The sequence below is a fragment of the Eschrichtius robustus genome, chromosome 12, assembly GCF_028021215.1.
Source record: "Eschrichtius robustus isolate mEscRob2 chromosome 12, mEscRob2.pri, whole genome shotgun sequence".
Taxonomy (NCBI): Eukaryota; Metazoa; Chordata; class Mammalia; order Artiodactyla; family Eschrichtiidae; genus Eschrichtius; species Eschrichtius robustus.
In genome coordinates this window covers 71,059,137-71,079,888 of record NC_090835.1, presented here as the reverse complement: position 1 = coordinate 71,079,888, position 20,752 = coordinate 71,059,137, and the positions used below count along the sequence as shown (strand labels likewise).

At 46.2% G+C, this 20,752-nt stretch overlaps 1 protein-coding gene across 2 annotated transcripts in view; it reads right to left on the bottom strand.

Annotated features, from left to right (window-relative positions):
- Nucleotides 1–1,001: 1,001 nt before the first annotated feature.
- TBC1D22B (TBC1 domain family member 22B) overlaps nt 1,002–20,752 on the bottom strand; it is a 63,376-nt gene continuing 43,625 nt past the window's right edge. For both annotated transcript variants that reach the window (XM_068558932.1, XM_068558933.1), the window contains 5 exons: nt 16,758–16,864; nt 16,217–16,292; nt 13,802–13,929; nt 13,418–13,513; nt 1,002–2,996 (listed from right to left, as the gene is read on the bottom strand). In XM_068558932.1, coding sequence (XP_068415033.1) covers nt 2,868–2,996; nt 13,418–13,513; nt 13,802–13,929; nt 16,217–16,292; nt 16,758–16,864 — 536 coding nt within the window. In that variant the 3' untranslated portion in view covers nt 1,002–2,867. The remainder of the gene's footprint in view (nt 2,997–13,417; nt 13,514–13,801; nt 13,930–16,216; nt 16,293–16,757; nt 16,865–20,752) is intronic.

Here is a 20,752-nt window from a genome sequence, read left to right as displayed (position 1 = left end):
GATGTGGTAGCTGGAGTGCTAGCTGCCACCTTGACCATGAAGACCTGGAGGAGTCCAGGTTCCTAAAGACTTTGTGAAACAGACTCAGCACACCAGCCCTGGGTTGCCTACTTCTGGACTTTCATGGTAGGGAGAAGTAAATTCCCATGTTGTGTAAACCCTGCTGTTAGTTTTGGTTTGTGTTACATGTAGCTGAATCTAATCCTAATATAGCTCCTAATGACTGAAACCAAGAAACACTCTCCAGGGATTCCCAGGAAGACGTTCTGGGTGGAGAAACCACCATTCCAACCTATTCTTTGTAGAAGAAAAGTGCAGTCAACTGCCTTCCTTGAGACGTTTCACAGTAAGGTTACCAAGAGAAAAACCAACCAACCAACAAAACAAAACAAAACACAAACAAACAAAAACAACCAACAACCCCAAAACCAAAACCTTAATGAAAACCCTAAATGGAGGGCCAGTCTTGGAAAACATTTGAGTTCTGCATGATTTGGTGGGAAAAACACAGTGCAGGTAAGCTGGAAGACCTGTCCTCTAGTTCTCATTCCGATGCTCCCTTCCTTGGCCTTGGGTTGGGTTTTCCTCTGTGAACAGTGAGGGTTGTTGAGCTAGATATCTCTAGGCTTTCATACAGCACTGAAATTCTAGTCCATTTTCTAACCTCCATTACATTATATACTCCTTTTTGGATAAATTAAATAATCCTCAAGTGTTTTTCACAGTGCTTGGCGCACGGCAAGGCGCCCTATAAACGTCAGCTAGGAGGGACCACGTTACTCATTGTTGTAGTTTCCACAGTGTCCTGCACAGAGGAGGTGCTCGGCGAGTGTTTGCCGCATCCTCCGAGGCTGCCTTATCTTCTGTTGGTCCCCTGCCTGCCCTACAGAAGGCTTCTCCCCCGTACTTACTGGCGTCAGCACGAAGAACCTGAGAAAAGGAGACGTTAGGTTCCAGGTTACACAAATCCATGGCAGAAAAATCAGCAGTGGAGGAGGAAATACACTGTTTATTTACAATTCTTTCACTTTATCCACAATTTCCCATACAAACATAAAAACTAAAAAAATAAAACCACCACTTGGGAACACAAGTGTCTTTCTTTAGTTAGTCCATCGAGGGAGGGTCACAGCCCTCTCACTCTGTGAAGGAGACTATTGAGGCACACTGAAGGGGAAAAGGAAAGGGCTAGAAAGAATGCCTGAGAAACAGCTCCCGATGAGAAATGTAACATGCCAGTGTGGTGGGCTTCACTGGCAGACTCAGGGCCTTACCCACAGGGGAAAACTGCCTGGCTTTCCACGAGGGTGCCGGCTGCCTGCCACCTCTTCACTACCAAACACCCAACATCCAACACAGGTCACACATCTCATGAGCTGTGTGGGGTGCGATGGTTACAGTGGGGGACACCGAACACCTCTCTCTGGGAAGAGCCCAAAACCCCAGCCAGGGACACACAGGAACCCCTCTCCTTGGCACTGACAGTCAGTCACAGCTTTTGTCTTGAATACAATGCTGACTTAAAAATGTAAAAACAAAAGCCCTCCCCAGCTTCCAGGGGAAAGGCGGGGGCTGAAACATGCAGAAGGGCTTCTGCCTCTGTAGTCCTCTCTCTGGGAGGCTGCTAGGGGTGAAGGGTGGGGAGCTCTGACCGCTGAAGACGTGTAAGGAGCACGGCAGATGCTCCACAAAGGCCTGGGGCAGGGATTGAGGGGCGGGGGGCGGGGAGAGAAAAACTCTGAGACACTGATGCTTGGGTTGGCTGCCACCCGGTCTTCAAAGCAGCTCCATCTGCTTGGCTGTGCTCACTCTAGCAGACTCACATTCACTTCCCTCACAGGAGGGCACCCAGAAACCAACCTGGAGGTGCTGAAGCCACCTGCCTGGCAACTTCATTTGTGCTAGTGACCTAGATTGCTTTCACATGTTGATGCACATTATAAATATAAAATCATATCTGCTACAAAGAAGACATATATTTATACATTTTTACCCATATACATAATAACACAATTTACACATAATATCTTGGAGCGGGTCATCATGGAAAAAGGGTCTGGAGAGGTGAAAAGTCCCTTCTCCCTCCCCTGCCCTGATCCTTCTCAAGGGATGCTTGTGTATGTGGTCACTGGGGCCCTTCCCAGCTGGTTGCAATGGGGATAATCTGGACACAGACATTCAGACGTGTAACTAAATGCTGATGGGTGTGTATACCCACATACACACACAGACGCAGGCACACATACAGATGTCTGGTGAGAAAAGGAAAAATGAAATTCCCAGCCCTTGGGTGTAGGCCTCTTCCCAGAGTTATAAACATCCAGTGCTTCCTCCATCTGAGAACAATGGTCTTAAAAAGCTGCCCCTCACTGGCTCAGACTTGGGCAGAAGGAGAAAGGCTAGGAATTGGGGGTAGAGGGGAGGGGCCAGGAGTCTTTTGAAAACATAAGGCGTTTTTGACCTGTGAGCAAATCAAACTATGTCACGAAAAAGCAACAGTATCAGTTGGAGCTGGGAGGCAAGAGACAGCCAGTCCATGTAGGGCAATGTGACTTGAGACCCTGAGCCTTCCCCTTCTTCTGTCCAGTTTCTTTTAAAGGGGCGGACAACCCTGTACCTCCTTTTCTGTCCTCTCCCAGAGCTGGGCCCATCCACACGTCATGGAATACTGATAGTGGTCCAGGAGAGCCATCTGGAGACATGGAGTGGCGGACAGGCACGCCAAAAAGTTAAGACCTGGGCGGCGGATGTGAGCTTTTTACAGCAGGAGTGGTTCCTGGCCGGGGTCCACGGCTCGCACAGTGGCCACAGTGATCAGATTGCCATCAGAGATGGGGGCAGTCTGGGTCCCCGTGGGGAGACAGCACCTATCGGCGGTAGTGATTGGGGGCGTCGGCAAACATGTACTTGAGTCTATACGCCTCAGCGAGGAGCAGCCCAATCTCTTCGTTGCCCCAGTGTATCGTAGGTAGGTTTTGTAGCAGCATGAGGAGACCCTGGAATGCAAGAAAGGACTTTCATCATTTTATCACTGACCAAGGGACCGGCAGGCCCTGGAATGGAGCCCCTTCTCCTGGGTCATGCATCCCAAGCGTCTGATCTCCCTCCTCCAAGGCGGCACACAGCCCTTGGGTGAACTAGGGTTCACCTTCAGGAAGCCTTGAATAGCCTCTGCTCAATTTCTGATCCACTAACACCTGCCTCTTTAATAATATTATAAATAGAGAATGACAACAATAAATAAGGATCTTTAAAAGAGAAAAATAATCACTCATCATCCAAATATACCTCTCTTAATTTCAAAGTATTCCTTTTCAGTCTTTTTTTCACATGCATATTTCTTTAAATAGCTGTAATCATAATTATGATTTTACATGCTTTTTAACCATCCTTTTTTACTATAATTTTTGTGTTTTTCCATGCAGCCTTCAAAAATGATTATTCTCAATGTCAGTATTCTAGCATGTGGCTATACCCTAATTGACTCAACCGTTTCCCTTTTTCCCTTTTATTAGATACTTAATTTTTTCCTTTAAGGAAAAAAACCAAAACAAAACCTTTATTGATAAGGCTGCTATGTTCCCTTTTGCATTTGACATCTTTCTCTGAATCCCAGTGTTCACTTGTAATCACTTTATTTATCCTCTGCCCTGTTCTCCAAAGACTCTCCTCAACCGACCTGTCCAGCTGATTTCCCACTGTTCCCAATATATGAGCCTCATCCAGCCAGGTCCACTTCAGCCACATTTACCTGTGCCTCCAGGGTTTAATTTAGGTTGTTCCTTTCGCTTGGAACACCTCCTCTTTTCTCCTCTCCCTATCTAAATCTTATTCAGTTTTCAAAGCCCAGGTCCCTCAAACAGCTCCATGGAGATAGCCTGTTAAAGAGGATATTAGAGTAAAAGATGAATGTGAGGACTTCCCTGGTGGCGCAGTGGTTAAGAATCCGCCTGCCAATGCAGGGGACACGGGTTCGAGCCCTGGTCTGGGAAGATCCCACATGCCACAGAGCAACTAAGCCCGTGCGCCACAGCTACTGAGCCTGCGCTCTAGAGCCCGCAAGCCACAACTACTGAGCCCACATGCCACAACTACTGAAGCCCGCGCGCCTAGAGCCCGTGCTCTGCCAACAAGAGAAGCCACCGCAATGAAAAACCCACCTGCTGCAACGAAGAGTAGCCCCCACTCGCCGCAACTAGAGACAGACCGCGCGCAGCAACGAAGACCCAACGCAGGCAAAAATAAATAAATAAAATAAATAAATTTATAATAAATTAATTAAATAAATTTTTAAAAAAATGAATGTGAGACTTTAGGTTATCTCTGTAATTTAGCTACCCATGCTTCTGCTGCTACTCTGTGTTCTTTCTCTGTCTTCTTTCTGAACTGGATATTCTTCTTATTTTTCTGATTATTAAAGAAATAGTAGCAAGACAAAACCCAGAGACAAAAAGAGGCTGACAGATGTGATACAATTTTGAAACCTCAATATGTGGAGGCACAAAAACAAGGTTGAAATATAAGAAACTGACTGTAAGAAAATATAACACTGTAAAAGACAAAAGGTTAATATCCACAATAAAAATAGGAGTACCTACAAATCAGTAAGAAAAAAAGGAAAACCACCAAACGGAAAAAACTGATGCGAATAGATATATATAAAATATCAATGGCCCACCAACATGCTAGAACCCTGCCTTTGGCTGATTCGCACCATCCAGCAATGCTTTGTGGTTTTCAGTGTAGAGGTCCTGCATATCTTTTATAAAATTTCTTCCTTTAGTAATAGAAATTTAGCGGGGCACAAAGCTGCCTAAGCACATCAAGGCTGTGTATGGCCAGCATGACTAAGTTCTGGCCAATTTTGGAGACAGTGTAACTCCTGGGTTCTGCCCTAAGCTTACCCTTCTCTCCTTCCTAGAAAATGGCTATGAATGGAGGAGTGGAAGTGGTCATCTTAGACCGTAAGAATAAAGCTATGTGTTGAAGATGGCAGAGCAACATGAGAGAAGAAATCCGAGTCCCTGCTACTCTGGAGCCATGTGAGCCTGTTAGCCCTGGACTCTTACGCTCAGACTGTTAGTTGAAGAGAAGTAAACAACTACCTTGTTTTACGCCACTGTTATTCTCTGGTCTTGGTTTCAAGAGACAAGTGTATATCATCTTAACAAACACAGGCCACATCTATCAAAACCAGAAATGCAGGGAACTCCCTGCTGGCCCAGTGGTTAGGACTTGGAGCTTTCACTGCCGGGGGGCCAGTTTCGATCCCTGGTCAGGGAACTAAGATCCCCCAAGGTGTGGCAGTGCGGCCAAAACAAACAAACAAACCAAAAACAAAACAAAACAAAAAACCAGAAATGCACATGGTCTCTGATCCAGCAACTCAACTTCTATGTACCTCTCCTCAGGAAATATTCGCACTCCTGTACAAGGGTCTGCACCACATCGTCGCTTCAAATAGTGGGGAAAAGGACACGAGGGAAGTGTCTGTCAGTATGGGACACTTAGATAAACCACTTATCCAAATCATGAAATACAAGGCATCACCTGTAAAATGAAGCAGGACTACATGTGCCAAGGTGCAAAGATATCAAAGACATTTTGGCGGGGGTGGGGAGGAAAAAGCAAGTTGCAGAAAAATACTCATAGTACGATCCCACTGAGGTAAAAGAAAAAACACAACTATATGTTTGTATATGTACATAGGTATATAAAATTTTTAGAAGGCTAGGTGGTAAACTGTTAACAGTGGTTACCTTTGGGGATGGGAGACTTTCACTTTTTCTCATCATACGTCCCCTTGTTTTCAATTATTACAATAAAGTCTTTGTATATTACCTACTTATAAAATTTTTTTTCGAGTAATACTTTGTAAAAAGTAAAAACTCAGAAAATAAATTACCCTTAACTTCATAATCAAGAAGAAGCCATGTTTAAACATTTTGGTATATTTCCTTCTAGTTCTTCTGCACATTTTACACAGTTGAAATACTTTCTCAAAATAATTTTGAATCTGTTTAGCATTTATCATAAGCATTTCCTCTAATATTAAAAACTCCTTTTAGACATTTGCAACGGCCAAAGAATTTTCCATGATGCAGATGTACCATAATTTACATCTTCCTGCTTTGAGCATTTAATCATTTCTGGTTTTTCACTATAATGAAATTATAATGAACAGCCTTGTGCAAAAAGCCACATTTTAGATGATTTCCTTGGGCTAAATTCCTAGGAATGCAATTACTGTATCAAAGGGCATGAACATTTTAAAGGTACTTAAAGCTCACTCAGAAATATGCTCATTTCCCTAGATCTCTACCAGCACTGAATACTCTCATTCAACAAACTTTGTTAATTGTAACTCCCGTCCCTGAGATTTCCAAGGCTGAGAACAGAACTCAAAGCCATAAGTCAAGGGAATTCCCTGGTGGTCCAGTGGTTAGAACTCCGCGCTTTCACTGCCACTTTCACTGCCGAGGGCCTGTGTGGCACAGCCAAAAAAAAAAAAGATAAATCTGTAAATTGGAAAACCCTGCACTCAAGTTATTATTTTAATGTTTTCACAATTTTTGTACAAGCATGTACTCATGTAATGTGAAAAAAATACAAAAATGGGGAAAATCATATAGATTTATGCTTTCTGACATTATAGAACACCCACTATATTTTGTACAGTGATAAAAAGAGGTTATGAAAACAACGTATACAAAATGTTTCCACTAACAGTTACGTACATACAATATGTTTTTATTCATATGGATTTGCATGGCAAAATGTCTGGAAGGAGATGTATCACCTTTGTGTGGTAAGATTTCAGGTAACTTTTTTTTTTTTCTTTTTGCTTATTCGTATTTCTAATTTTTCTATAATGGTTACACACACTTGCATAATTGACAAGCAAAAATAACCAACAAAGGGGTGACCTCTCTAGAAGAGAATATTCTTTGATAGGAGAAGCTCTACCTGTAATTTCCAATTCTTCTAGTCTTGCTAGAAACCTCCCAGAAGCCTTGAAATATTTCTTCCCCTGACCAAGTCAACCTCCCACCTCTCCCAAGGGCAGGGAGGCTTAGGTGGAGGAACCATTCTGCCACCTGGTGGCCATGCCTAGGGGCTGCACCGCCCACACAATGCTGTAACAATGGGAACCCTGCCCATGCATTGATAAATTAGGGATAAAGAAGTAGAAACCAAATTATCATGTGTGGGGAAAGAAGGTGTTGAAGGTGTTAATCACAAATCAGGTGCTTTAATCAAGGGGTAGAGAAGAGACACTGCTAGGGTGGGGAACAACTGAACATTTGTTACAAAGCCAGCTCATGGGAGCACTAAGCGTAACATGCAGTCAGGTGAAACTACAGCTGTGAGAAGACAGCTTGTGGGGCAAACAGCAGAGAGTGTTTCCACGTTAACAGAAGGGGGCAACGGCTTTCAGAAAAGAAAAGCTCGAAATGGCTGAAAAAGGTACCTTCTGAGAATCCACAGATTCCAAAGGAAACTGAATATTGCAGAGGAAGAATCTGAGCCATGTGTGAGGGGGTGGGGGGAAGACAACAATTAGACAAGGGGGCCAAAGGAGAAGGGGTAGTAGGTAACAAGCAAAGAGGCCTTGGTAAGAAAAAAATGCAGGGGAAAGTCATTAGAGAATGTCCAACAGATGGAAGAATTGATGAGGAAGAGGGGGACCATGAAAGATAATAGTCTGCATAATGGTAATTATCATTTACTGAGCACTTACTACTCACCACATGGGGTTCTTCACACGTACTCTACTACCACATTTAATCCTCACATCAACTCTATGAGGCACATATTATTACCTCCATCTTACAGATGAGGAAACTGAGGCACAGAAGTTAAGGAAGTTGCCTGGGGTCAGAGCGTAGTGCTAGGCTGGGATTGGAACCCAGGCAATCTGGTTCTAGAGCTTGTGCTCATAACCACTATACTATATGCTGCATGCCTGGAGTAAGAAAAGTGGGGCATGATGGAGAAGGAATGAAAAGAAAAGAAGTCATAGAAGAGGCTGTTTGAAGGAAATCCGGAAGAGTTGATTAATTTTACTCGGTAATAAGGGCCAAGGACAACCAAAGAGGATGAGTAATAATTAACAGCAAAGAACTTACAGATCACATTAAATATATACTATTAAATATGACACTGTATACAGAATCACCTAGCAATACTGGAACATTCTTTGCAAACGTTAAGTGTATTCAGGCATGTAAAAAAACTCTCCTAGTCAAATAAGTATTTTGAAACAAATCCCTCTTGTTTTGAGAATCAGTGAGGTAGCAAAACAATTCCCTTGGTCTCAATAAAAACTTTCAAAAACATGTCCTGGTATGCAAACTTTTTCAGTCAAACGTATTCATAGGCTTCCCTGGTGTCAAAGCACCTAGTACTTTTAGCAAGTTCCCCCACCAGAGAAAGCTGAGTCCCCCTCCAATGTTTGTTTTGTTTACATGTTGAGGAATCGTGCCCTTTCTCACACCAGCTTGTTCTTGGTGGAAGATCTTTAGGTCCCAGCGTTGTCTCTGAACCCTTCTTCTGGGCAGGATTCAAACTGGCAATTTACTGGATATCTGTGAAGATGGGGCCTGCATTTGGGCAATGTTTCACAATCCTACCCTTGAGTTCCTGCAGAAGTGGTGGGTGGACGCCATCTGGTTCAAGGGATTTATTTACATTTAGTTTGTTATTTAGGCCTGGAACATCCCACGGACTTAGCACTATTTCATTTAATAACTCTGACCTATCTCCTACAAAAGTCACTTTCAGAGTGGGAATCTCTCCAAGGTTTTCTTCCATAAAATGAAAGCAAAGGATTCCGAGACGAGCTGCTACTCTGGTTTAGAGTCATCAGCTGGTCCCACAACTCCTCTGCCAGTTCCCTTTTTATGTATTTAAAGGAAATGTGGTTATTAGTCTTAGAGTTCCCTGCGCGGGGCTTCTCAACATCACTTCTGAGCCATCTGTGGGGTCCCATGCTCTCCTAGACCCTCAAAGATGCTGCTTTTCCCGAGGTGACGTTTTAGGCTGCCGGTGACCAGGCGTTTGCTCAAGTGCCTGTTCTCTCTGACTTACATAAAGTAATGTATCTAGGAAATTATTACCTCCATAATAATGGAGGAGGGGGAGGGGGAGGAAGAACCTTGCCCGTGAGCAGGTACCACGTAAACCGAGCTCACGTGCCCCAGGAAGTGCCTGGCCAGGCCCTGAGGGAGAGGCATCAGAGCATAATCCATGCCCAGAGCACAGATTCCAGGTCTCTACACTTACTCCCTGGGTGATCTTGGCCTAGTCAATCTCTCCGTGACTCAGTTTCCCCATTTGTGAAATGGGGGTAGTAATTACAACTTATCTTGTGGGACTGTTGCAATGAATTAACACAGAGAGACATTTAGGATAGTGCCTGGTACATTAAAAGTACTAAGAATTAGTTATTATTAGATTGAACCTTATTAAATTGCCAATACTTGATTGTTTTGACCTATAAAAATAATTTCATAAGATGCAACCTAACATTATCACCATTATTCTATTATGCCAGCCCAGGCTGAGGGCCAGAATCACCGAGGCCCCCTCTACCATGAAAGAGCCTTGGTGCAGATCTGCTGGAAGCTCTCATTTGAAGCAGCCTATGGCCCAGAGGATGGGGCCATTCTGCCCCTACAGCACCTGTGCACGGACACGCCTGAGGTTCCCTTGCTCAGAGGTCTCAGGAAGGAAACTTCTTTTTTTTGTTGTTGTTGGCCATGCTGCGATGTGGGATCCTAGTTCCCTGAGCAGGGATCAAACCCGTGCTCCCTGCAGTGGGAGTGCAGAGTCCCAACCGCTGGACCACCAGGGAAGTCCCAGAAACCTCTTAAAGTGAGTCTCCTGTGTCAGTTTTTGGTCCCCTCTCCCAAGCAGACCCCAGACAATCGCCCAGCTAGGGAGAGGCAGGCGCCTTTCTTCTGGGCACTCTCACCACAGCTGGGGCACCACCCTTTGCCCCTGCACCCTCTGAACACCTCCTCTCCAGCCCCATTTGGTCATCCAGCTTGGTTTCACCCAGGATTAGCCCAGCACGGTTTACTCAGGTAAGTTTAAAACCACTTAGAGACTTGGGTTTCTAAAGCTGTCTTCACTTCACTGCTCCCCGGACTCAGAGTATATTGCAGGAAGTAATATTACTGATAATAAGCTCACTGTTTTGAGGGCCATATGCAAAGTATACCATTCTAACAGCTTCACATGTAGTGATTTGTATAATCCTCATAATAGCCCTAGGAGGTAAGTGCTCTCATCCCCATTTTACAGGTAAGAAAACTGAGGCATAGAGGGCCAATTTACTTGCTTAAGGTTGCACACCTAGAAAAATGGCAGAGCTAGGATTTGACCCCAGGCAGACTGGCCCCAGAGACCGTGGCTTAACCACTGTACTATTCTGCACAGTCCCCAACTTTAGAAGGAGGGTTGCTGCTTCACCCTATACCCTCAGCTGGCTCCCCTTCTCTGCTCTTTAAGGGTGATACATGGCTGGTCTGCTGAAACTGCCACAACTCTAACTTTTATATCTGCAGCTACTTCACCTGGTTTTTCTTCGAGTCACTCAGCTTTTAGCCCTAAAAACTTCTCTCCCCCAGGCTAGGCCTGTTTGGCTCTCTGGGATACCTGTATTCACTGACAGAGCTTCCTCTGCGGTGATTTAATTGCAGGCAGCCCTTTAGCAGTTAGGATGTATGGGCCTTCTTTCTCTACAGAGGTCACAGAACAGCATCTCACAACCCCACACAACGCTCTTCTGCCCTTGTTCCTCACACCCGTGCCATGCTTCTGTCCCCTAAGGGACACCGCTCGTCTATCCTAACACAGCCAGGTGCAGTTTTTCTTTTATTATTCATAGAATTATAGAACTATGGAGTTGGAAGGAACTTTAATCACCCATTCTGTTTTGTCTAAAGGAAAGAGGGGAGACTCCTCTATGAGTAGGACTAGCTGAGGTGCTAATAAGCTGACAAAAAGTCCACTGTCATTCTGTGGGTTAGTGCAGAAAGACCTCAGATCCATCAGATAATCGAATATGCTACCCAGCATAGAATACCTCCATGTCTACCAGAGTTTTAAAGTCACAGACTATTGTCCTATACTCTATCGATACTGTGAATGGCTAAAAGCCATTCCAGGAATCACGTCCACCTCCCTGAGCTAATCTCGGAAGCACTTTTATCACATATGACAAGGCTCTCTGAGCCTGGCTCATGATAACCAAATTAGACGTCGTGCTCTCGATATCCTGCTCCACCTCAACCACATTATCAAAACTGACAGCTCGCCCAGCACGTGGCCAGTCCAGCCCCTTGTCCTCATTTATCCTAGGGCGTCACACATGCTGCTGGTTGGCAGAAGCTGTGGCTCTTTATCCGCTGCCTGCAGCCTTGGCCCCGTAGCTACCACCTACTCACAGAAGCCCACTCTTTCCTTTTTTCTTCCAAAGCCCTTCCTTGGGCAAATTGGGTCCTGTCTTTCCATTTATCTGCTGAACAGGCTTCTGTGCTCTAACCACCTAACACCAATTACAGAGTGGGACTTCCCCGGGGGTCACCTGGAGATGCTGCCGTTCTTGAGAACACCTACGGTATCGGTTAGAACTTAGAAAAACATTCAACCTCCTCTGGCTTTTTCCCCTCCCATTTTTAAAAGGAATATATACCCATTAAAACAAAAACAAAAACAACCTCCAAACCCCTCAGTTCAGCAATGTACAAAGCAGGAAAACAAAAGCCCACTGCCACCCCCAGAGATTACGACCATGAACTGCCTTCAGGCCTCTCTCTCTGCAGATGGCAGAGCCTGGCAACCTGTCTCCTCTATCCCCACTCCCCATCCCCCTATCCTGGGCCCCCTGCAGCAGCTGCCTGGCTTCCGCCCCCTCTTCAGTCTTCTTCACATCCCCGCCTCGGGTTCCAGGACGCTGGGCTCCCACTGGTCACCCCCCTGCCTCCTTGCCTGTCTGCCTCGCCTCTCTGACCTCTTGCGTAGAAGGATGCAGGGCTCAGGCCTGGCCCTCTTCTCTCCTCTGTCCACTCCCACCTCCTTCGGATCTCATGCAAGGCGCTGGCTTTAAAGACCATCTAGCCAAAGGCTCCTAAACATACATGTCCAGTCCAGACTGCTCTCTCTTTTGACTCCAGACCCCTAAGGTTTATCTCCCTATGCTACCTCTCCATTTGGATGTCTAATGGCATTTAAGATTCGACATGCCCAAAACTGAACTCCTGATCTTCCTCGTAAACGTGCTCCTCCTACAGCTTCTCACAAACTGCAAAGCCACCCTGACTCATCCCTGTGTCATACTCGACACACAATTCCTCAGGAATTCCTGTTGGCTCTATATCCAAGCTCAGGCCGCTTGTCACACCTCCACTCCACCATCCAGGTCCAAGCCACTCTCGTGTGTTACCTGGATGACTTACACTAGCCTCCTGGGTGGTCTCCCTGCTTCCAGCCTTGCCCACACCTGCAGTCCACACCAGAGTGAACCTCTGAAACCGTAAGTCAGATCATGTCCCTCCTCTGCTCAAGACCCTCTTATGGCTCCCCTTCCACTCAGAGTAAAAGCCAAAGTCCTCACTCTGGCTACGAAGTCCTCCATGATCTGGGTCCCTTGTGACTTCTCTGGCCTCACTTCTTCCTACTCTTCCCTTGGGCCACTCTGCTCCAGGCCACACTGGCCACCATCATGGTTCCACCAACAGCCCAGGCACATTGCGACCCCATGGCCTCTGCAAGCCTGTTCCTCCTGCCTGGACGCTCTCCCCGCAGATCCCCAGATGTCCACATGGCTCGCTCCCTCACCTTCTCCCAGCCTTTGCTCAAATGTCACCTTCTCAGTGAGCCTATCCTGACTACTTTGAAATTGCAACCTGTCCCTTCCCTACCACCTAATAATCCCTTTATCCTGCTCTACCTTTAAAAAAATTATATTTCTTATCTCCTTCTAACATTCATTTAAATTTACTATTTACTAGGCTTTTGTTTACTTTAAGTCTCTCCCCAACAGTATGTAAGCTCTACAAGAGCAGAGTTCTCTGTATGTCCTACTTTCTGTATGTCCTACTCCCTCAATGGTGCCTAGTATGTTGCAGGCATTCAACCAGTGCTGGTCAGCGAATGACTGAAAGGTCTCTTAGACCCGCCCAGCTGCTCTGCAGCCTTTCTGGCAGTAAGACCCTTTCACGCTGAAGAACTCTGGGCCCCAGTGCCTTCCTGCCAACTGGGAAGGGCACCCTCTTGTGAGCATCCTTTCTCCTTTGCTCTTTCCAGCCAGGTACCTGCTGTGGTAGCTTCTATGCACAAAGCCCCACTAGCGGGGTGACTCCCATTCTGACACTCATCCCCAGTGCGGGCTGAGCTCCAGGCCACTCACCTGAAAGTCCTCCTCATCCAAGATCTCTTTCCTCCACTTGATCAAGAAGGCTGCACACACGTAGAGATGAAAGTGGGAGAACCCTTCTGGTTCAGACTGGGAAGGGAAAAAACTGTTAGGTCTCCAAGCCCTGACAAGGAGCTGGCTCTAGCCCTCTCAGAGCCAATCCTTCTGCAAGGTGGGAAAGCAGAACAGCACCCCTTTAATGGCTGGCTGACCAGAGGCCTGAAAAGATTTAGCAGAGGCCCTGCCCATGAGGCTAAGGCAGACACAGAGGTAGAAAGGAGGTGGCGGGAACTTCCGAGCAGCTATACTGCACACCCGGCAGGGAGCTGGGTGCCTCAGGGACAGCCTGGCATGGAGGGGGCAGGGGTCTCCTCATACCTGGTATGTGTCCCACAGGCGGATGGTGCAGCGAAGGGGAAGCTCCCGCATAAGCAGGTTGTTCATCCAACGAAAGGCAAACTGTAGGTATTCGACCTCGTACCTCCGGAAGTGATTATGTACCTGCTCTGAAACAGAAAGTGTCATTGGCCCCCTGAGAGTAACCTAGGGGACTGGACCCTCAAAGAGTCACATGAGCCAAAAAGGTGCTTTCCATTTCTTTTCAGCCACTCTCCCTGGAGAAGCCAGACACAGAGGGGCCAAACCGGCATCTGACCATCCTTTACGTTTGATTCCACCACCTCGCAGCAACAGTGCACGGTTACTACTCAGCCCTGCATGTAGTAGAACTATTTGAACACCCCATAGTGATATTCTAGGCACCTTTCTTCCTTCGCACGGCTGCTCGAGCCATACAGCAGGAGACGTAAGGCTCACTTGCCTGCTTGACCTTGTTACTCATCAGAGAAGAAGCCAGAATGGAAAAGAACGGTGCGGGTCACCTTGGCCATCCTCCCACCAGTGAGGATTCCTCTTCAGAATCCCTGACAGATGGCAGCCAGCAGGGTCTTAAACCGCCAGTGAAGGAGGTTCACCGACTCCACTCAAGGGCAGCCTCACCCACTGATGTATTAAGTGATTCACCAGAAAGTGCCTCGTCGACACTAGCAGATACTAGCTCCCTCCCCACTCCCACCCTTTGGTATTGGTGTAGTATTCTGGAGCAACCCAAACAAACCTGACCCCTGTTCTACATGACAGCCCCTCAAATACTGCTTGACAGGATTAAAAAAAAAAAATCACTATCCTCCTCAGTTTCCTAATCTATAAATGGAGATAATCATCCATACCTCAGAAAGTTTGGGGGAGAATAAAAGGAGAAAATAAAAGTGCTTACAATAGCACCTGCATGGGGCAAATACTTAATACAATTTTTGAAAGAGTAACTATCAATGATGGTTATTTCTGGGGAGTAGAATTTAAGGAAGGGGGAGGATTTTTACTTTTTATCCTGTGTTTTTCTCAAGTGTCTAAATTTTTGTAATGAGTAAGTATTACTTCTATAACTCAAAGCATAAAGATATATGCATTTAAAAATCCACCATCCTAAAGTACTGTGCCTGTATTTTTCAGGTATTTTTGAGGGCCGGAAAAAGGAAAAAAAAAAGGACAGGCCAGACAGTGGCAAAAACCACAGCTCAGACCCTCTGGAACCTAGCCCTTGTCAGACAGCTTAGCACAGGCCCTGTACCAGGAGGGATGCAAGAGAGCTGGATGTGGGCCCCATCATGGAGCTAACAGCTGGGCCAGGGCAATAAGGCAAAGAGGCTAAAAGTATCCCACATACGATGCACAGGATAAAAATAGTAAATAATCAAACATGCTGGGAAGACTGAAATCCTAAGTCATAAAAGGAAGCTGGAGTGAGTGGAACAAATCAGGGAAGGTTTTCATGGAAAGAGAACCTGGGAAAGGAGAAAGATATACAATCTCTATACTGGGGAAGGGAATGCTTTGGTGAAGCAGAAAAATCCATGATAGAAAACCAGACAATGGGACTTAACAGGTGTGTAGTAATTGGTGGAATTAATTGGTGCTAGAGATTCCTCTTAACAGAAGACCTCGCTGTCAGACCTCTACGTGACAGTAATTCCGACTTCTCTCCCTGGGCCTCAGTTTCCTCATCGGTCAACAGCAGGGCTTCCCGACTTGCCTTCAGTTCTAACACTCCATGATTCCATGCCAGAGCCAAGGACTTACTGTAGGGCTCCTGTTCCTCAGAGACATTCTGCTTCAGGAAGCCACGACTCATATTCCCCACCCAGACAGGTCACAGGGAGCTATGGGACGTCCTGCTGGGGTATCAGCCAGACCTGGGGACCCGGCATGGAGCCCAGGAGTCCTGAGTCACATCACAGCATGAAGGACAAGGTCAGACTACAGACTTGATGCTAAAAGCAATGGAGAGCACGGGAGGTTTCAGAGCAAAAGAGGGACATGACCAAAACAGTGCTTTGGAAAGATGCAGGTGTGTGATAGACGGTGTGGAAGAGCAAAGAGTATGGAGGAGGCAAGTCCTTCTAGGAGGAAGTTGCAAAATCCCAAGCAAGGCTGGACCAGAGCTGTGGCTATGGACATCGAGAAGAAAGAGTGAATTTGAGGAGAGATGCTGAAGGAGGACTGACAGAACTCAGTGGTAGAAAACTAAGGAGAGAAAAGAACTTGACGTAACAGCAGGCTTCTCAGCTCGCCTTCCGGTTGAGATGCGGAAGGATGCCAGTGCCGCCAACAGCACAGAGTGAATTGAAAAGGGCCGTGGCTTGGAAGGGGGCTGAGGAGGCGGCCCACAAGCATAACTGGCTTGTGTCAGAATCACACTGTGCTACTGCTAGAGAATTCTTCCTCTGAACCTACCATCAATCCGACTGACAAGCTCTTCTAGTGCCTTGACCTTCTTCTGGATCCCTGGTTGTGCAAAGGTGTAGTTATCCTGCAAACAACATAGGACTCAGGATGAACAGGGGTACCAAACAGTCGTGCCACCATCCCTCAAATTCACTGAAATACATTTATAAAACACAAGCTGTTTTTCCGAGGCTGGTGCCAGTGTTATGGGGAACAAAGGAATCTCACAGAACAGCAGAGTGTGAGGAAAGCCTAAAAGAGCCCTGTGCTGTGGAGGCAAACCGCATGGCCTGGGAGCACAGAAGAAAGGAGGGGCACCGTCTGATGACAAAGGCAGGGCAACACGGAGACTTCCTTAGGCTCCAGGGGACACTAGACCATTGCCTTTTGAAAGCTGTAAAGCTAATGAACGAGGTAAAGATGGATGGACCAAAAAGGAGAGGAGCCATGCTGGGTGGGGGGGCCCTGTCTGATGCAGAAGAGCAACAAGGAACCCAAAGGGCTGCAGGGAGCCCCAACCCAGGTGTCCCACAAGAGCAGAACCACTCACCTGTATCCCATCCAGCAGTTTGCTCATGCACCAAAAGCTGTCGGCTTCTATGCTTCGCAGCATGTCCTGAGACAAATTGGTCACGTCAAAGTTCTCCACGTCCTCTTCTGTAAAACAAAAGGTGAAGAAAGTCCAGAGGTCTTCTCCAAAAAAATGGAGAGAGAAAGACAGAGTCTAGTATCTTCAACGGGGTCCTTAAGGCCAGGAGAGAGCCAGGCTAATGCGATGCCAAGGAACAGGGGCCTGCCCTCCCCGTCCCCTTGTCAGGTGGGCAAACGTGTCCCAGGAAGGCTCTTGAGGATCTCCTTACAACGCTGAACAGGCCATTTCTCACACCAGTTTTGCTGGGTCCAACACATCTTCCTCTTCCACTACATTTGTTCATTTAGTTTGAGGAAAAAAATACTTCAGGCCTCCTGTTCAAAGAGCTATATCCAGGGGCTTCCTTGGTGGCGCAGTGGTTAAGAATCCACCTGCCAATGCAGGGGACACGGGTTCGAGCCCTGGTCCGGGAAGATCCCACATGCCGCAGAGCAACTAAGCCCGTACGCCACAACTACTGAGCCTGTGTTCTAGAGCCCGTGAGCCACAACTACTGAGCCCGCGTGCCACAACTACTGAAGCCCGTGCGCCTAGAGCCTGTGCTCCGCAACAAGAGAAGCCACCGCAATGAGAAGCCCGCGCACCACAACGAAGAGTAGCCCCCGCTCGCCGCAACCAGAGAAAAGGCCGTGCACAGCAACAAAGACCCAACGCAGCCAAAAATAAAATAAAAATAAATAAATTTTAAAAAAGAGCTATATCCAGCCCCCTGGAGATGGTCTGGAAAAATTCCTTGATTTCAGAAATTCACTGAACTGTCTAGCACACTCACACTTACAGGTAGTGAGAAAAGGTGGGATCAGGTAGCCCCCATCGTCCATTTTAAAGATGGAATCCTCCAGTTCTGACAAGGCAGACCCATGGCCTCACCACTCAGAAGTGAAGATGAGTGTGTGAAGGAAGATGGCCCAAACCCGTGAAAGCTCCCAGGATTTAATCTCACCAATCTGGTAGTTATCAAGATGGGTTCTGCAAAACCTCAATCCTATAGGATACTCAAGAAAAAAGGTTCCACAGACAAATATGGTTGAGAAATGTTGCATTATATATCCTCATCTTGGAGATTCACGAAGATCATAGCACACAAAAGGATTTGAGAAGTTATTAGACATTCTGCATTAAGTAAATCTCCTTAACCTTGCTTATCCAGCATTTCCCCAGCTTCTTTAGCCATGGGACCTCTTTTAAAGAGGATCGCCTATTAGCCTCTCATGGAAATCCCACACTAACTGACAAGAGTGAGAGGTTGTCTATCTGGTCTGAGATACAAGCGGGGAAAACATAAGAGTCTTCTAGAAGAAGGAAGAGGCCATGTGATGTTTCCTTCCTGCCAGAGAGAGGTGGACAAGACAGGCCACCTCAACCTACAGGCCCCTGCATGCCTGTCAGAGGCCACACATGGAAATGTTCAGGCCCTTGAGTTCTGTGCCAAACGCAGCTTATCTCCTTGGAGCCCTGTTTTGAAAACAGGGTGTTCACTGCAGTCCCTGGTGCTACAGAGAGACACGGGCATATGATGAAATGTATTCTCTTTCATTTATGAGAATTATTACTCTATTTAGACCTACATCTGGACCTTCTTGGGGAAATGTGTAACAACTCTCAGATTCTCATCCTGTATAAACAGCGTTTTTCTAATGGACATCAAGGGCTGTAAAGACCCTTTTGGGGAGGGCGGGGTGCTTTGTCAGAAAAGCTATGACCCTGGGAACAGTGTAAAAGTCCATAGTTAATACAAGTAAAGTGTCAACAACAGTGCCTGGCACACAGTAGGCACAATATAGTTTATTTTAGATGAAGTTTACTAGGAATTTGTAATGACACGGGAAAGCATGTCACAGCATTGAGGGAAAGGAGTAAAGTACAAAATTATTTATGGTTTACTCTCAACTACTGCACATACAATATTTATGTGTTTATATAATCACAGAGGAAAGACAAAATAGATCACAAAGGTTTACAGTGCTTATTCCCAAGGTGGTAGGGATAAAGAATTTTTATTTTCTTTAAGCCTTACTATTCAAAATTTCTACAATAAGCATAATTTTTATAGTCAGGAAAAAATGCACATGATTTTAGAAAAAAGGGGCTACTATTGACTACATCTGCCTTTCACCACCAAAAAAGAACAAGATTTTGTAAAACAACACTGAGCCTGAAGAAATGAAGACTTCAGATAATATATAAAGGTCCATTTGAGAAACCACGTAAAAAAAAATCCTTCCAGAAAATACCATCTTTCTATTTTTCTAACTTAAACACTTACTATATAGTGGGGGCTTGTGTGTCTGTGGGGGGGGTGGGGGGTGGCCATATATATACTATTAATTTAATTAAGTGATACTGGGCTCTAAGACCCAGCTCAGAATCTTCCTTTTTCTTGTTGCTTCATCTTACATTTCTAAGATCCTTCCGTGTTGCTGTACAGACCTCTAGTTCACTGCCCCACACAGAGCACCACCCCTTTACATATCCGTCCCCTCCATGGATGGATACCCAGGTGCCTCCAACTCCCACTACCACGAACAATGGCCAGAGGGACCATATGAGAACCACTCTGGGCCACAGGTTCAAGTGACCTAACCTCAGGTACCACCAGACCACTCTCCAGGACCAGACCCCCAGCAGTGTGCTAGGGAAGCGTGTGTTCTCCTTTTTAGTGAGCGAGACTGATCACACCAACCGTCCAAGGCAGTAGTTTCCCTCTTTATGAAAATAGGGTTGTGGAACTTCCCTGGTGGTGCAGTGGTTAAGAATCCGCCTGCCATTGCAGGGGTCAGGGTTCGATCCCTGGTCCGGGAAGATTCCACATGCTGTGGAGCAACTAAGCCCGTGCACCACAACTACTGAGCCTGTGCTCTAGAGTCTGTGAGCCACAACTACTGAGCCCATGAGCCACAACTACTGAGCCCACATGCCACAACTACTGAAGCCCGCGCGCCTAGAGCCCATGCTCCGCAACAAGAGAAGCCACTGCAATGAGAAGCTCGTGCACTGCAACGAAGAGTAGCCCCCGCTCGCCGCAACTAGGGAAAGCCCGCGTGCAGCAATGAAGACCCAACGCAGCCAAAAATAAAAAAATAATAAATTTATTAAAGAAAAAGAAAACAGGGTTGTAAGGAAAAAATGAAACCCACAAGGAAGGCTCAAGACAAAACCACTCCCACTATTCATACACGTTTCCCAAAAGAAAATCCAGAGTGCCACAATAATGTGAAGGGTCTTTTCCTACCTGGGCATTCTACCATTCCAGAACATTGCAGCGGGAATGTCACTGGGAATGGAAACCACACACAGCAGAGTAACAAGGGGAAAGAGCCTGGGTCCCCAAGTAGACTGGGGAGCACAGCTGCCACATCAGCCCTGGTGACCTGTGGCTTTTCTGTCAGACAGACGAGCACGTGGCTAAGAGCACAGACTCTGGAGCCAGACTGTGTGGCTCAAATCCTGGCTCTGTCACTCACGAGCTATGTGGCTTTAGGCAAGTGACTTTACCTTCCGTGCCTCAACGCCTCATCTGTTAAGGTGGTAATATCCTACCAGTGTCAATGCACATAGTAAGGGTTAAACAAATCAATACACGAAAAGTGCTAACAGTGTCTGCCATAAAATAAGCATTATGCAAATGTTAGCTAGTATTATTGTTATTATATGAGGAACAAATAAACTTCTACCTTGTTTAAGCCACTGTTATTTTAGATCTCTGTTATTCGCAGCCAAACCTAACCTAATTCCAAACGTACCTAAAAAATAAAAGTCAATTTTCAAAGCTTTCCATTTCCACCTTCTGGTCTCAAGGAAGAAAACTGAACATGAGGTTTAAGTTGGTAAGATACAGCTCTCAGTAACTGTGCCAGTTTCAAACCTTTAGCTGTCCAGGGGGAAAAGGGACC